We start from the raw sequence: 18693 nt of genomic DNA on the forward strand, positions 1-18693 counted from the left end.
AGGCCACCAAGAAAGAGCTATCTCCTTTAATGTCTGCCAACATCTAGGGTATAGGGCCGTCAAAAACCAAACTACACACTGAATAAAACAAAGCAGAAAGATGAGTTTATTACACGGCTTACAATCTGCAAGCCAGGAAACTCAAGGCTACAGGAGCAATGAGTTCCGAGTTGCTCACAGACTAAGGGATTCTTATGGGATAAATGCAGAGCTTATTTGGCTTTTCAGCTGATTGATTGCCTACTGATCTTTTTTCTGTTTCAAACAGAGTAGCTGAGTAGGGGAACAAGGAAGTCCAGAGCTAGTTGAACAGACTTGGCAATTGGTGATTGGCTGGTGTGCTCTGCCAATTTCTGAGAAAAGCTATAAATTCCTATGTGGTTAAGTTTCCTTTAGGTACCTACATTGACCATCTCCATTTTGTCCCTGACATAAATGACTCCATTTTAGCTTAGTTCTACAGAGGTATAGAGGAAAAAGAACTATGCACATACATGCACACTACACATATATAATATATGCATACATATAATGTATATTATATATATAATTTTCTTCAGTGTCATAAAATATTCAGTCTTGCATTTATAATCCAAGACACCAATGAATTTTCAGAAATATAATTCTGAAAAGATGTGGGACTTTTTCTGTAAAACTCTATTACTTTTTTTTAATATGTTTTATTGATTATGCTATAACAGTTGTCCCATTTCCCCCCTTTTACCCCCTTCCACCCTGCACCACCCCTCCAACCATCACCCCCCCACACACACACTTAGTTCATGTCCATGGGTCATACACATAAAGTTCTTTGGCTTCTCCATTTCCCATACCATTCTTAACCTCCCCCTGTCTATTTTGTACCTACCATTTATGCTTCTTATTCCCTGTACCTTTTCCCCCATTCCCTCTCCTCCCCCTCCCCACTGATAACCCTCCATGTGATCTCCATTTCTCTGGTTCTGTTCCTCCTCTAGTTGTTTGCTTAGGTTATTTTTAGTTTTGTTTTTTTAGGTTTCGTTGTTGGTAGTTGTTTGTTATTTTACAATTCATAGTTTTAATCTTCTTTTTCTTAGATACGTCCCTTTAACATTTCATATAATAAAGGTTTGATGACGATGAACTTCTTTAACTTGACCTTATCTGGGAAGCACTTGATCTGTCCTTCCATTCTAAATGGTAGCTTTGCTGGATACAGTAATCTTGGGTGTAGGTCTTTGCCTTTCATGATTTTGAATACTTCTTTCCAGCCCCTTCTTGCCTATAAGGTTTCTTTTGAGAAATCAGCTGATAGTCTTATGGACACTCCTTTATAGGTAGCTCTCTCATTTCCTCTTGCTGTTTTTAAGCAAGAGGAAATTTCCTCTCTCCTTCTCTTTAATATTGGGTAATGTAATAATGATGTGCCTTGGTTTGTGCTTCATTGGGACCAAATTCTTTGACACTCTCTGAGCTTCCTGGACTTCCTGGAAGTCTATTTCCTTTGCCAGGTGGGGGGAAGTTCTCCTTCATTATTTTTTCAAATAAAATTTCAATTTCTTGGTCTTCCTCTTCTCCTTCTGGCACCCCTATAATTCAGATATTGAAACTTTTAAAGTTGTCCCGGAGGTTCCTAAGCCTCTCCTCATTTTTTTTAATTCTTGTTCCTTCATTCTGTTCTGGTTGAGTGTTTATTTCTTCCTTCTGGTCCAAACTGTTGATTTGAGTCCCAGTTTCCTTCCTGTCACTGTTGGTTCCCTGTGTGTTTTCCTTTATTTCACTTTTCATAGCTTTCACTTCTTCCTCTATTTTGCAACCATACTCAATCATTTCTGTGGACATCCTGATTACCAGTGTTTTGAACTGTGCATCTGCTAGGTTTGCTATCCCTTCATTGTTTAGTTCTATTTTTGGAGCTTTGATCTGTTCTTTCATTTGGGCCAGGTTTTTTGTCTCTGCATGCCTGTTATGTAGTAAGGAGTGGAGCCTTAGGTACTCGCCAGGGCGGGGCAACCCACTTCACTTTGTTGTGGCGCTGTATGTGGGGGGAGGGTCTGAGAGGGAACAGCGACACTTTCTCTGCTCTGGGCTGCCTTTCAGTCACTTCCTCCACTACCCACAAGCAAATTGGGCCCTTCTGGTACTGATTCCTGGGTGGCTGGGTTTGTTTATGTTCTAGAACCCTGTGGTCTCTCCAGTGAATTCTCCTGTGAGGCTGAGAGTTTCTCCCGCTGCCGCAGCCCCCACAGGTTTTTTCAGTCAGAGGTTTTGAGGCTTTATTTCCCTGCGCTGGAACCCTGGGTTGCGTGGTCTGTCTCACTCCCCAGGTTTTCCTCCCCATTTATCCACACACAAATGTGGGACTGCCCAGGTCCTCCAGCCACCACCTTGTTGCGCATCCTGTTCGCCCTAGCTGCCCATCTCCACCCCTCCTACTGGTCTGGATGAATGTTTCTTTAACTCCTTGGTTGTTAGACTTCCATACAGTTTGATTTTCTGGCAGTTCTGGTTGGTTTTTTGTTTTTAAATTTGTTGTTATCCTTCTTTTGGTTGTGTGAGGAGGCACAGTGTATCTACCTATGCCTCCTCTTGGCCAGAAGTCCAAGATGTGAGTTTTTAGAAACAGCATTCCGCTGAAGGTAAAACAGGGCAGGCCAGAGCAGGGCAGGAGAGGGAGAGGCATTAGAAGGGAGTGGAATGTCAGGAAACCTCACACAGGCCAAATCACAAGCCAAAAGCTGGGACCCAAGCGAGTGTGACAGAGGGTGTAGAGAAGGGTTTCCCTGTTGCTGGGCAGAGCATAGTGTCCAGGTCATTTGGTGGCAGATTAGGAGTAATAACTCAAGAAGGCAAACAATCTGTGTTAGACATAGTTCATGGATTTTAGAAATAAGAATTCTAGTATCACTTTATTCTGATGGGACCTATGTACTAGATAAGGGGTAGGACAGGTGTCCAGGTAGGGATACTTGGACAGGGATTGATCTCAAAAACCCAATGGACAAGAAGGACACCCACAAGCTGATTCAATGTTGAGTCTTACAGCTTTAGGGGGTGAGCTGCCTGGAGGCAATAGTGGCCCCAGATGATACTTGGTGAACCAGTGATGGCTGAGTATTCCTTCTTGGGGAGATCAGAAGGGTGTGGGGACAGGGAATAGAGTAAAGGGCCAGACAAGCCATTTCATTCCTTACTTTCCTCATTTAGAGTACAGTGACAGTTAACTATATTCTTTCAGGAAAAATTTATCAAGCATTTATTATACCTGATATTTAAAACATATTTCAGACTAACAACAAATATGAAAATTCCATAATTTATATATTTGATAGTCTACTTTAACATATTTCTACTTTAACATTTTTCTCACAATCACAGGTTACACATGTTATGTGTGTATTATATAAATGTAGATTTTATATATATAATTTTGGGTTTTTTACTAAATCTAGTATTACTATTTGAATTTGTTCAATAATGACTACCTACCTTCGTGATTGTTACCCAGAATAACTTACACTTATTAGACATTCACATTCGATTCCTTTTCCATTTCCATCCCCCATCAAGTGTAATGCAATCAAGTCTTTAAATCACAGGTGATAGAAATAATGTATGGAGATGCCTAGCCACTTTGCCAAATTTATAAATTGAATGCCAAGTTGAAAATAATGTCAGGTGTCTTTATTCCTAATTCAGCGTCCTCAAAGGCAGCCCTTCCTGACAACTGGAAAGAGTATCCTGCTTTGACAGTCTGACCTTTACACTCCAATTAAATATAAAAACAGTTCTGAATCTTCTTCACCCAGTTGTACTGTCAAGGCTAGTATACCTTGACTGTCATATAAAGCTCTTTAAATCAACCTGCTATGAAAATATGATTGTAACACAGATTTTAGCATTCAGAAATATTCACTCCCCTTTTACTTACACAGATTTTGATGGTCAAACCTATGCATTTTTATCAGATATTTCATTATCTTTCAAACTTTGTAAAGATCAATATATTAGAATAGAGGGAGAACTTTTTCTCCTTTAATACTAAAGTGATTTGGTACAAGAAAAATAATAATGAAGATTTTTATTATTTATTGAAAGTTCCCATTGGACAAAATGAGAAAGTCTTATGTTATAAAAATAGATGCAATGTTTAAATTCCATAATACTTTTGGAAAATAAGAATCTGAGCAAAATAGTTGAACACTTAGAAAAGGGATAAAAGTGTGGAGTTTTGAATCTTCTTAGAAACATGATAATTCCGAGAGGAGTTGCAGCATGTTTCTGCACCATTTAAATGTAAGAACCCTGATGTATAAATCAAGAAAAGAGAAACTTTTAGAGATAGGTTTTTCCACTTACCTTCAATGTAATATAGTTCTTATAATGCCTAATAATGATGAATTTTCAGCATTTTTCTGTCATTATGGATACAGACCACTAAATACTACTTCCCTTGTCCCTATTCTCTTACCGTTTACACTTTTTTTTATCATTTTAATAATTTATTGATTATGCTATTCGGTTTACACTTTTAAGGGGCGGCGTTCGAGTCATTCTTCTGGCTTCAGTTCTCATGGCTTGATGGAATACATGGTTTTTACAGGTTAGACGTAAAATTCATCATTTAGGAGAGTGAACTATCAAAATATCTAGGACTTTCTCTTCAAACAAACAAAAAATCCTGAAGAAAGAAACCCGAGTTTAAGACAGTTGGGCTGCCATCCTCATTTCACCATCAACAACATGAAGTGCTCTCTGTACCAAATGCAAAATGTCTGTTTTTCCTTAATTATAAGAGTTAATCTTTCCTTCTTAGGAGACACTTGGGAAAGGGAGGGCGGGATCATCTCAGGGCTTGTGCAAGTGGAAGGTTGACAGCACCGGCTGAAGTCGGGCGAGGCCGGCGCCCTGGGGAAGCGTTGCTGACAGGCAGGCTTGCACTACATTCCTTCCTCTGGATTCCACAGAGAAGCCATTTGGGAAGAGCCTGTCCATGATGTAAAACCGGCCCAGTGGTTCTGGTCGTGGCCAGCTAGCAAACGTCTACCCAAGACTAATTAAAGATGACCAAGGTCATGTTTCAAATTAAAAATATGAGAATAGCCTTCCTGAAATGAAAAGAGTTTCCTGTAAATTAGGATTTTTATTAAGTAGCATATTGGTTTTAACATTTCAGGTATTTTTCTACAGTAGATATTTTTTTCTTCCTGAATTCTCAGGGGTCTGATTTAAGTTCAGTTTTGTTTACCAGGGAGATACGAGAACAAATTTAATGCTGTGAAAGATGTTTACCTACAGCAATAATATGACAAGCAGAAGTGAATACATAGCAACTTGCACATCACATAAAGCTTTACAGCCGATGCTGGTTTTAAAATTACCCGTGACCTACAAAACAAAACAAAATACAAAAGTAAGACTGAGGAGGCAGATGAAATCCACCATGTCAAAAACACAATCAAATAAATTATCTTCTTTTGTGCTTAAATAATGGATGAAGCTTACCTGGTAACCCTAACTGCTGTTTTTGATTTGTATTGCTTCAGCAACTTGACCTTGGATTTATTTCTCTGGAGTACAACATTGAGCCCATATGAAGTCCTTTTTCCTGAGCAAATTTGTTGTCAGATGGGGGAAAATAACGAAAAATTGGTTCTATAGAATTTCATAAATGACAATACTGAAAAAGCTCCTTTCTGAGTGAATTTTCTCTCTTCTTCCCAGTACACAAACATATGTGAGAAGGCAAAACAAAACAAACAAAATGAAAAGTTGGACATTTGTCCTTCCCTTTCATGTAAACTACTTAAACTGTAAATTCAATACAAAAACCATTACAGATTTAATGCAAAAAGGTAAAAGGTAGATTTTTATTAACATTTTAATATTATTCATTTTAAATATTATAAGAAATCTCTCTAGTCTAATAAGCAGGTCCTTAGAGGATTTGCTGTGATACATAAATTTGAACTGTATGTGAATGATGTTTCTATAGTGTATGATGGTCCTTTAGAAGAGAATTTTCCAAAACTGGTTTTAGGATATTTCTCCCTCTGCTTTGTTTACATGATTGATTTGGACTATCCATTTAGACAGGTTAAGCAGAGTAAATGTTGCTCCATTCTTCTTAGGAATATGGCAAATATCTAATCAGAGTAATTGAAATAGGCGGCTTTATGTATAAAAATCAGGTGTTGATGTGACATTATAGAACTACTAAATAATGTTACTAACTTCCTAGACATGGCAAGATTTTCCTGATTCTAGTCTTCCCTCTATTAGTCCCCTAGTCCCCCATCAGCAATTCACGATGCAGCCCAAGTGATCTAAAAATTAAATAAAACAAAACCCCTAATTTTATCACCACATTGCTTGAAGCCTTTCAGTGGCTGCCCATTGCCACAAGAAAAGATCCAAATTCTTTAAATGCTTTAGGAAGCACTTCATGATCTTTAAAGCCCTCACGATCTCTCCTCTGCTTGTTTCTCTAGCCTCCATCTCTCTTCAGTCCCCCATCTCACAGTCTACTCTCCCATCGCACTCAGCTTCTCTCGGTACCTCTGAGCCTGTCACGCTCTCTTGTACCTTGCTCTTCTTTTGCCTGGACCAGCCTTTCCTCCTCTCATCCCTGATCTCCTCTCCTCCCACACCACCTTTACTCATCTAACTCCAATCTTCCATTAGAAGCAAGCCTATATATCATATTCTCGTGGGAGCCTTCCCTGACTCTCCCCTCTCGTGGCACCTGTCATATTTCATAGCATCATATATTATGTGTCATTATCACCCATTAGATGATAAGTACTTTCATGACCTTATGCCATATCTCCAGCATTCCTTTAAATGATACTAATTGAGTACTATTTTGCCCAGACTAATTTCTAAGCTCTGAGAAAACAGCATGGAACCAAGCAAACAACGTTCCTGCCTCAGAGAACTTGTATTCTGTACACACAGTGAATAGTTGTTGGCAAGTGCAGAGTAAAAGAAAACAGGACAGTAGAGAACAACAAAAAAGAAACAGGTAGAAAAGAGTGCAGAGTGAAATAAGAAAGAGCCAGAAGACATTCAAGATAAAAACGGAAAGGGCTCATAGAAATCCAGGTTGATCTCTTAAAAGATCCCTCCTCAGGATGAGATAGGCCCTCTTCTATTTAAAACTTTGCCATTGGCTTGTGATACCATTTGAAGGTGATAGAGATCATTCGTTACGTCATTCCACTCGCAGCCAGGTACATAGGATCTTGTTGTATTACACCAGTCAGCCTTCCAGTGAGGTCCTCCAGAGCCATCTGCTGTCCACAGTGAACAAGGCTTCAGAGCCCAGATGATATGCCTAAGCCTGAGCAAAATGAGCTGGGAGCAATTTTAAAAGCATTGCTTTTCTAAAACTTGTTCACTGGGAAAATCTGCTCTAAAACAGTGAATACATGACGCAAGTAAAATTAGACCTTTCAACCTGTTCGGTATGATGCATGATTGCACACACTTATTGCAAGGTGATTCTGCCAGAATTAAAAGTAATTTTATTTTCTTATTAGACATTTAGTACAGAAGGTCAAAAAAAAGGTTTAGGATCCCTGTCATCCTCTTATACTTAAAAAAATTTAAAAAGCAGCTACTTACACTATATTTTTTTACTTTGTGAAGCAGATCTTTAAGACACAACAAAATTAGGGTGAAAACAAACAAAGAAATCAAACCAAATTGTGTATAATTTAGCATACAGAAAGAGTGATTGATACATCCCACATTGTTAAACTCTATTTTCTAGGAACACATTTCCACTTACTGTGACATTGTGAAGGCCTATTGCCTACCATTGTAAATGGCCAATCAAGCCTTCCGTGACATGGCTACGGCGGATGCCTCCCTCTTCACAGCCGCTGGGTTCCTCCTTGCACTCTGATGGGCAGCAATTTCAGGCAACTTGCAGTCCCTGGACACATTATGCTCTTCTACCCTTCTGAGCCTTTGAACACACGATTGTCTCTGAAAGGATGCCCTGGACTCTTTGACTTACTAGTCAAACTCCTGCTTTTCTGTTAAACTCCACCTAAAACATTACCTCTATGTGACTGATGCCTCTCTGCTTTTCCTCATAGCCATCCCAAACAGTTAATCCTTCATTTTTGCCCCCAAATGAGTCTTGCACAGGCTTCTGGCAGAGCAGTACCCTCTGTGCTGCCTCTTTGTTTACATCAGTCTCTCCCACTGTAACACAATCTCCCTGAGGATAAGGAGGATGTCTTCATGATTCAAGAACCTGGCATATGAGATGTGTGTTAAAAAATGTTTGATTGGAAAAGAATAAGTGAATGAATGAATGAATGAATGAATGCCACCAGTGACCTCCAGTGCCTCTCTGGGTAATGCCTGTTACACACTAAAAACTCAGACTAGGGAATTTCCCTTTCATTTTTACTTATTACTAACCAAGTTCTTAATGATGACTAAGAAGGAACTAAAAGCAAAATTTGAATTCCAATTATATAATATGATTCTGAGACTGTGCTTTTCATTGTACATCATTTGCCTCATTCATTTCCTCCAGTCATTCCCTCAGCAAATAATCATCAAATTCTTATTAATATCATAGCACCATGCTAAATACTGTAAAGTAGATCACAAACAATTAAAGCCCCTCCAAGATTTTTATTTCCTTTCTGTAAATACATCTCCATTTTTAAAAGCTAAATGGCAGCACATAGAAGGTATATGACACTAAGTACCAAATGAGGGAGGCAGACAAGGGGTGGAATAAGCAGGCCTAAGAGGAGCGATCACTTGAGTCATGAACAAAATAGGAGCGAAAGGAAATTTAACAGGGCAGCATTCCGTGTTGGAATAATGGAATGAACAACGGTTTGCCTGTATATTTTCTCAGCTAAGCCCCTGAGAATGTAAGAAAACTGTCCTCCAACTTTAATCAGGGTGTCTAAATGTTAAAACTTATTTGAAAATACTAGCATTTTAATAATTTTCTCAGCCTAAATCTACCTTTAAAGTAGGTTTATTTGTATTAAACATTTCTTGGCATTTCCAGCTTCAGACTCTTCCAGATTTTTCTCAGGTTCTCACCCGCCTTTGGCTATGAGCGTCTGTGCCCTGTCCTTCCTGCAGAGCAACGCTCCCTCAGCACTGTGCCCCCGCCTCTTGTTGAGTGCTCGTCAATTTGAGTAGCTGGTCCCAAACAGACTGCCTCTAAAGTGTCATTTATGTCATCTCGTCTGTCATCCCCGGGTTACACTCAGAGCTAGCCTTTCTGACAATGGGTAATTAGAGGTCACAGTTCTGCTCTGAACTGATGTATCACAACACTATGTCCAACACCCACACAAACAGACCTGCGTCTCAGATATGTTTGATCAAAACACTGTGGGTCTGTCAGGAAGAGCCTGATTTAATGTACAGTATAAAGTGCCTGTGGGCATAATGGCAGCAGCAACTGGGACCAGCTCTAACCCTTTCTGTTTCCTTAGGCAGAAGTGGAGGTTGTTCCTTCTTCTGCTTTAACTTACTAGGATATTATGTGTATTAAAAAATCATGGAATATGAAGCCCTCACATGAATTGCAGATCACACAGTCCAAACTGCTCAATTTACAGAGAATCTGTAACTTGTCCAAGTTCGCACAGCACATTAGTGAAAAAAGGGATTAGGAGCCAGGTGTTTGGCTCTAAAGTCACTTTGTCTCTCCGCATTGCACACTCTCTCTCCTGAGTAAGCGCCCTGGGTTATGAGAATCAGCACTGTGTATGCCCCAGAGTCCTATGTACTGTCTCCATCCTATTTGAATATTTGCTTTCAAACAGGGTTTGCGAACAATACTAGTATAAATATGAGTAAAAACATACCTTATTTCATGCAGTCTCTTTTCATGACAACAGGATCTGAATTTTTCCTCAAATAAATAGCACCCAACTATGGATAGAAATAAGTAGTATAAGTATTAATCACTGCTTTTGATTGGTATTATTCTCACAGGGAAATTTGATAAGAAAGCAAAATATTTACTCTTTAGTGGTTTACATCAATTTGAGGCCATTCAGATAAAAAATGTTTTATAAATACTCAAGTGGTATATACATAAAGAATTACATTATCATTATATATATTACACTAGCATTTAATGTATTAAATGCCTCAATATTAACGGCCAAAAAATTTAATTCTTTACTTCCTTTTATGATTTATGTGGTACAATTTTTAAAACTATTACCTCTGTGCTAATTTCCATAGTTTTTTGCCAAAACAACTGTAGATGAGAAGCTTGAGAAAACATCATTAAAATACACTGGGGAAGGAGTAGATGGGTAGCTAGTCTTCCATAGAATGGGATTAGAAAGAAAAATGAGAGAGAGAGTAACTACAGAGAGATGAAATAGGGAAGAATGTTATTGTCTAGAAAAGAATAGGAACTGTATTGTTAACTCTGCGAGTATCCCCTTGGGACCTTACCACACAGTATAGTCATAAAACCATAACGAACAATAGGTCACTTTCAAAAACTTGCCATACTGTCAGCGGTGTTCACATACCTACTCTCAGATACAATGCAATATTCATAATAAAGTACATGTTTAATTTTCACACATTACAGTAACATTTTGTCCTGCTTTATCTGCTCAATAGGGTAGATTAGAAATTCTAATTTTAACAGATGTCCCCAGAATAATGTTATTCACTTAACGATGTAGCACCTATGTTCTCATCCAAATTGAGTACTGAGAAAGAGATGACAATGAATTATTTTCAGGGGCAATTTAGGAGGAAGCAGGTGAAAGGATTATAATTCTCAAGGCTTCGAATAGCACTATGAGCTCTGTTTTACTACAGGAACAAAAAAATACAGTGTTCACAGAGCTGTTTATACATTTAAACAATGAATAAACCTGTAGTGTAGTTTAGGCAGATAGTGTAAGGAGAGGAGACTGAGAAGTTCTTTTCATAGTTAAAAAAAATTTTTTTAGAGAGTAGAAAACAAAGCAGGGTAGCAATTCATGTTAATCTGAAGTCATTTCTCATCTGTCCCTATTTTTCATGAAAAATGTTATCTAAATAAATTTGGAAGTTGACAATTGTTTCATAATCAGAACAAGAGGGTGGATTAAAGGTAGCGTGGGGGAGGGGTGACAGCGATGTCCAGAGGAGCCAAGAAGATAATGGAAATAGGTCAAGTGTGTCTAATGACAGACTTAGTGAGATAGTAGAGTGGAGTGGCGGTACTCTGGAGAGCCCACACTCTGTCTAAAGACATTTAGATCCACTAAAAAAAAAAAAAACTAACTGCAGGCCTGTTTCAGCCCAAGGGCAAACAGTTGGTGAGCTCTGGATTCATAAAATCAAGACCCTGAGACAAACAAAGGTCCTTGGAGATGGGAATGAAAGCCTGGAACAAGAAACAACTGTTAGAAAGTTTGTTTCATATGTTTGTGGACTAAAACAATGCTATTTACCACAGATTTCTACAGTGCTTATCATCCTCTAAAAACTGGTTATTTGAACCAATGATTAATATTTTTAAAACACTATGCCAAAAAATGGGTCTTATGCGTACAGCAAGAGTCGGACATCTATAAATCCCATGTGCTGATGCAAAATCGTGTGTGTGTTTGTACATGTGCATTTTTGAGGAGAGAAGCTTTGTAACTTATCCAGTGTCACAACCCCACAAACAGAAGAGAAACACTTAGGAAAAGGAGAAAATCATCATCGGGCAGGTCCAGCTGTAGGCAGAAATCAGGCTCCCAACATTCAACCACAGATAATGTTCTTTAATGACAGAATTCTACCTGTGAAAGAATAAGAGGAATGAGATATGTCTTCAATCTGGGAAGGGCACTGGTGGGACAGTGGCAGGAAGGTAAGCATGGGTCCAAAGTCCATGGGCCACAATGCACAGGTTTCCTCAGACTGGACAAGGTCTGATCTAAATTACAGGAATTGAGTTAGACCTTGTCCATCAGCAGAATTGATTTGGTGCCTCTGGCACTTAAAAGCCCTTGTTTGAGGAGATCACCCCTAAGCCTGGGCACCATAGGGGGTGGACTCATTGACTTCAGATGAGGGAGTGGGACACTGGTCTGGGCTGGAAGACAAACAGATCCCCCCGAAAGACAAATTTTAAATACATTAACTTAAGGAAACAAATCATTTTCTTAGAACCTACTATGTGCTGGCAGCTAAGAGGTGCTTCACATGTATCATCTCATTTAATCCATTTAATAAATATTATCTAGAAGCCAAAAATGTGAGAAGCTTTCTTGACCCCAAATGAATTTATTCCATCTTAGTCCTCAGTCTTTCTTCAAGGAAGGACAAATATTATCCTCACACTTCAGAAAAGGATAAAACTTCACACAGTACCAGAATTGCCTAGATCAGTAAACCCCAATGAAAAAAAGAGAATGCACCCCCCTCTCAGAAGGTGTGGGGATGCAGTCTTAAAAGTCTTACACAATGTGATATAGGTATACATTTTAATATAATAATCTGTTGATTTGGGAATACATACTAGAAATAAATGCTCAGAGCCGGACTTCTTTCTCAAGATCAGTAATCCTCAAGAGAAAGAAAAATACTCTCCTAGTGAGGGTTGTCTGTACAACTTGTGTCTGTGTGTGTGATCTTTTCTATGATTTGCCTCGAATTCCCAGGAACTGTAGTGAATTAAGACAGAAGATGGCACAATTCTGACTCCTCCACCAATGCTGCCAAAACCAGACTACCTCTGCCACAGATAATCCGACTGATGATAAATTATAATGGAAAGTGATCTTTAAGCACATTAACTCTTCTTTTGTTGGACATCAGTAAGCCTCATATAATGAGTTTTCCATGTAATCAATAGTTAGCCAGTAAGAGTTTTTTTTTTAAGTAAATCCCTTGAGATTTTGCTTCCACAGCAATTATCAGTTTCGTTCACATCAACTCATAAAAATTCTCAAAAAAAAAAGGTCAGTGTCCTGGTTCCATACCTTTCTAATAGGTTTCATATTATTCATGCTGTTGCCTTCTTTTTAAAAAGCAATTGAGTTCTTTTAACTCTTCCTTACCACTTAGGATGATCCCTGCGACCATCAATTATTTGTCTGGATGTGAAATAAAAGTGTGCTTGTCTCCCATTACTGTCATGAGCCTATCTGTTCACATGGGCTATGTGCCAACTCATATGGCCTATCCATCTCCTTACAGTTTAGCAGGAGCTGAGACAGTGTAGGCAAATATTAAAACATTTGAGTTTACCATTTAATGATCATTAATTCAGATCCTATCACTTTGCAGGTCTGAAGTATAAGACTCAGAGCTCAGACTTGCCCAAATTCACACAATGGATTATAGTAGAATTGCAGCTCTGCTTAGAATATTCAGTTCATAAAGAAAATACTGTTTCCTCAAAATTATCATTAGAAATTCCTCGACTTAGTCTTTAACAGTAGTATGTATGTTTTCGGTACTGTAATTCTTGTAATTATTGAAATTTGAGTACCACAGAGATAAACTGAGGAAATAAGAAAAGGTCAGTCTGCAGGTAGACTGTTATCTGTTCAACCCATTGCCTTTCAAGGTAGCCATCAAGTCCAATGAGTAAGAAACAAAAAGGGTTTCTTTGTGTGTTCTAGTTTCTCAATGGAATTTTTCACCTGTTTTCTGTATTAAGCTTCTGTAACCTTACTATGTTTCAATTGACTGTGTCCTCTATTAAAGATTAGAGGATTAGGCCCTAAAACTCAGATGTTAGTTAAATATACCTATAATACAACTACACTCCTAGGGCATAGGGCTTACAGGTAGACAAGGCTCCCGGTTTCCTCTTCAGCACTTTTTCTGCTACAACCTAATTATCTGCTTATTAGACAACAGCCCTGAATATTATTTGAGAAAAAAAGAAAAAGGTTTGCTAACAGGTCTTTCATTGGGGATCCAGTTTGCTTACTTCCTGTTTCTTCTTTGTATCCTAAGTAATTAAGCTTGCCCTATAAAGGAGGCATTAGTAAATGCAAAGGCTTTTGAGTTATATTCAGTCATTTTGATCAGCATCTTGGTAACTTTTTTTGTTCTCACGAGCATATGGTAAAGCAAGATGAAATGTTCCAATGATTGTGATTTCAAATCTAAAGTACTATTTGTTCATTCCTGAAACCTGAAACAAACATCTGGTGGTTAATGCTTTGAGAAAAAAGAAGTACCTTAATGCATTACCTCTGTCTGTGATTCAAAATCATGGGCAAAGATAGGCAGAGAGATTAAGCCACAAAGTTCATACATTCAATTAAAAGAAGAAAGCGGCCTTCATGCTTCTAAAGTAAATAAAGGGATAGAGATCATGCAGTAATCTTAATGACTTCTTTCTTTCTGTCTCATCTTGACTTAGATGTAAACTACATCCGGTGTGTATCTCCCCACTAGAAAAAAAGATTTGAATGCTTCCTTATCTCCATTCCATGTATACTCAGAATTATTCTAGTTTATGCATGCTGTCAGATTCATGTTACCATGCATTTTTGTTCATTAGAATTGTGTCTCCTGTTTTAAACTTCTGTGCTAATTTTTCATTCTTTGTTTTTAGATATATTCTAGCTCACACTTTCCATTACAAGATGACACTGGAATAGAATTTCAAATAAAGATGTACTGGCCATCGTCTTGCTGTGTCCTCACATGGCCTCTTCCCTGTTCCTGCACACCTCTGTTGTCTCCTTATCTTCTTATAAAGACACCAGTCATACTTACTTAGGGCCCAACCTTACGACCTCCTTTAACTTTAATTATCTTTTTAAAGGCCCAATCTGTAAATACAGTCACGTTGGGGGTTAGGGCTTCAAAATATGGATTTTGAGGGTAGCAATGCTATTAATCAAACATTCTATAATACCTCACTCTTGAAGAAAAAAAAATAAAATCTTAAGGAGGAAAGTGATAAAGTTATTTATATATCAAGCTATATGAAATATAAATTTATATGTAAATCATTTATATGAGATATCATTTACAAGTGAATGCACATGAAATAACCCTTAACTCTGTTTTTTTAGCCTGTCTTCATGGAGCACACAAAGATTTAGCCAAGAATCAGCGCAGCACACTAGCAATTCACACTTCCACATATTGTTTGCCAGAAGAGACAAAGAAAGATCCAGAGTAAAAAATGCCAGATGCAAGTGCTCTTGCATCTGTTTTGAGGTCAGATCTACAGTTTTGGCCTTTATTCTCTCGAGGCGTGGCTTCCACGAGCCTGAGGCTGACTAGGTGGCTTCCGAACGTGAAGCCAAAAGACTGAGGCACCACCTTCGCCGCAAACGCGGTGCAGCCGAGGCCGCTGTAGTGCTGGTGCACCGACACCAGCCTGAGAGTCCCCGCCCCTCCGCCAGTAGGGACCACACTGGGCTTTTCAGAACACTACTTTTATGTTCTGTTGGATCATTGATAGTGTTCCCATTTCTGAATTTTGTAATAATGCTCTGTGTTAGGAGTGTCAGGTTTAGTAAATAAAAATAAAGGGTGCCCGATTAAATTTGAATTTCAGATAAACAATGAATATTTTGTAGTATAAATATGTCTCATGAAATATTTGGGACATATGCAAAAAAGTGTATTTCATCATGGGATATACTTATACTAAAAATAATATTTGTTTATTTATCTGAAATTCAAAATTAACTGTGGGCCTATGTTTTATCTGGAAACTCTACTTTGGGTTCAAGAATGAATCCTCCCCTTGCAAATCCATTCCCCAGCCACCACCCTCTTAAACTACTATTACCAGCCGTGTAGATTTAACTCTCTGGTCTTAATGTGGCGCTGCCCCAAAGATGCAAAGCCCAGGTTTCAGACTGTTCTATTATACTACTGTGTAAATGGTTATGAATACTCAGTGTTAAAACATTAAAGTTAGTTTGGCTGAACTTTTCTCTCATGCTGAAGTATTTACATCTTTATATCAATGCCCCATAATACTACTGTATTATGTGTAATATGTAATACTACTGTATTATATGTAATACTACTGTGATTAAATTACTAGAGATTATGTGCTTAATACTGTGGGGAGGACTCTCTAAACCTCTAAATCTCTAAACCCTGGTCTCAGTCTACTCACCTGTAAATTCAGGTGATTGAATTTCAAGGTATTTTCCCCAAGGTTCCTACTACCAATTTCTTGCTACAATTCTTTAAAATGAAGGTTCCGTTAATGTTGGTATTTACCTGGTGAAACCTAATTTTTCCTATTTCAATTTAATCTATTTTTCTCTTCAATTAAGTAGTGTCTATATTACTAAATAAGTAGCATTTAGATGACTTGATTAATGGCTTCACCTTTAAACATGTTTTATCTAAATTACTCAAGCGCCAAAGAATGAACCCTTTATTTCCTTCCATCCCCACTCGCCCTGGCACCAGATTTGGTGCACAGTGGATATCAGATGAAAGTGCTGACCCTGTTGAAGCAGTTTCATTATAGCGGGTTCTGACTGTCGAAATCATTTGCTGTGAACAGAAGCCGTCTCTCCGCGGTGTGAGACCTCTGTCTGGGGCAGCTCCTTGTTCTCTTCCGCCATCTAGCGGCGCCGGCGTTGCTCTCGTCCCTGTTCAAATTGCTGTTTAGAGCTGCAAAGATTTCAAAGATTGCAAATCAAATAAATGAATTATTTTATTATTGTCGTTATAGTAAAAAGAGATTTGTAGTGTTTCAAGAGATAAAGTCTAATAAATGTTGATAAAAATAAGTGTAACAAAATAGCCGACTTTAATACCTAAATAGTATAGATTAAATGCATTCAATTTAATCTCTTTAATATATTCAGATGTTAACTTGAACTTTGAAGAACAAAAATGTGAACTAGCCTAAAAATGTTATAAAGAAAGATTATCCTTCTCAAGTGCTATTTTATAATGTTAAAGAGTTTATTAATTTAAAATAAATGTAATCACAGCAGATGAAAATGAAAGAGGGAAAGGAAATAAGGTTCTGATAAACATTGAGTTGATAGAGAATGTCACAGTTCTATATTTAACCATTTGTCTTCAATTAAGTTAGGACTTATAATCATTATTATTTATACATGCAATATAATGTTTAATGAATGTTGAATGATATTTAGTTTTAATGTCCCATAATCTAGAACTTTCCTCAAACAGCATGATGGTGTGTTTAATTGTGTGAATCTAAAGTGAAAATAAATTTCTCTAATGAACGAAATAAAATATTTCTGAAGTGTGACTTATTCCCCATTAAAGCTGTTTCCACTGAATAACTATTATAGGAGAAATATTTCTGAGATATTAACGTTAATCTGGTTTTCTTTTTCTTTTTACTCAAAATGCCAATACTGTCGTGCAGTATTTAGGTCTTTCTAACAAAAGATATTTCATTGGAATGTCATTTTGCCTTTAATACACTTGTGAGCCAGCTGAGAAATCTTCCATTGTTTTCCAGGGTGGGAAAATACCCATAAGGTGGACAGCCCCAGAAGCCATCGCCTACAGAAAATTCTCCTCAGCAAGCGACGCATGGAGCTACGGCATCGTCATGTGGGAGGTCATGTCCTATGGAGAGAGGCCGTACTGGGAAATGTCTAACCAAGATGTAAGTGCCGCCAAGAGTTGAACTGCCATTTTGTGAGGGTAAACACATCAGCACTGAGGGGGAAAGGTGCCTTTTGCCCTCAGATTAGGCCTTATCTTCCTGAGAGTTGTTTGGGGCCTGTGGCTGAGTTTGAAGAGCTAAGTAACTTCACGTTGAGCTGTATTTGGTGTCAAGGGTCCTGCTGGTGGGCTTTGCCATGTGAGGAGATGACCCACGTCCCACCTCTGAGACTTTCACATACATTGTTCTAATGCAGCATAACTGTGCTTGTACTGCATTAGACCTACAAGGGACAAACAAGAAAGAGTAATGTTTACCTGTTATTCCTTAGGGCAATTTAATGTACCACTGTAAACAGCAAAGTAATGTAGACTGCATATTGCTTAGTGGGAAAAGAGTGAATGCTTTCAGGCACTGTATTATCAATATATGTCATCAGGTATGCCTCTTTAAAGTTACGTATACGACCCTTCATGCAATCTGTTTTGTTTCTGTTATATCCATAGAAGTTACTTTGGTGGTAAGTAACACTGAAGAATGAGATGGTTAACATCCATTGGACCCCTATGGCCTGTCCAGAGTGATAGAAACAGTAGTCAGAAAATGCAAGTACCTTGGTTATGCAAATAAGTGTGCTGTCAGAACTGAAAGTATACTTTAATTCCCTACTTCCTCACCTCAGAACTCACACTCATTCCACTCACTTGCCTTCCTCACAAAGTATCTATGGTTTCTGAGACAATAACAACAAAAACCACCTCTGATGAGACTCTGAACGTTCACAGTTTACAACAAAGACAAGGTAACTATAGAACATCCCTGAACACACTCAAGAGTACAACTACTGACACACCTCCTTCCTTTTCTCTAGTCAGTTGCTTGAGCAACCCCTCCACACTTCACACCTCACTGATCCATCTCAACTTCAAGTTGTCCAAGTATCTGAAGCACTTAGTCACAAAGTTTATCCTTTCTTAATGCCAAGTGTAGAGAAGACTGGGTTTGGGTTAGCTCATCATGGCTCCTATTCCTCCCTGCCCTCCAGTGTCACTTTTGAAGCTGAGTCCTGCTGGGTCCTCACTCTGGATGCCCCCTCACTCTGTGGAGAACGCCAGGTCCAGAAA

At 38.3% G+C, this 18693-nt stretch overlaps 1 protein-coding gene and 1 long non-coding RNA gene across 3 annotated transcripts in view; one reads left to right on the top strand and one right to left on the bottom strand.

The window, feature by feature from the left end:
• The window catches only part of EPHA6 (EPH receptor A6), an 876611-nt gene that overhangs the window by 815193 nt on the left and 42725 nt on the right, over positions 1–18693 (top strand). For both annotated transcript variants that reach the window (XM_053918286.1, XM_053918285.1), the window contains exon 15: positions 17420–17569. In XM_053918286.1, coding sequence (XP_053774261.1) covers positions 17420–17569 — 150 coding nt within the window. The remainder of the gene's footprint in view (positions 1–17419; positions 17570–18693) is intronic.
• LOC128780216 (uncharacterized) overlaps positions 16438–18693 on the bottom strand; it is a 60057-nt gene continuing 57801 nt past the window's right edge. The window contains exon 4 of the long non-coding RNA XR_008426144.1: positions 16438–16590. This is a non-coding gene — a long non-coding RNA (uncharacterized lncRNA). The remainder of the gene's footprint in view (positions 16591–18693) is intronic.

The sequence above is a fragment of the Desmodus rotundus genome, chromosome 2 (assembly GCF_022682495.2).
Source record: "Desmodus rotundus isolate HL8 chromosome 2, HLdesRot8A.1, whole genome shotgun sequence".
Taxonomy (NCBI): domain Eukaryota; kingdom Metazoa; phylum Chordata; class Mammalia; order Chiroptera; family Phyllostomidae; genus Desmodus; species Desmodus rotundus.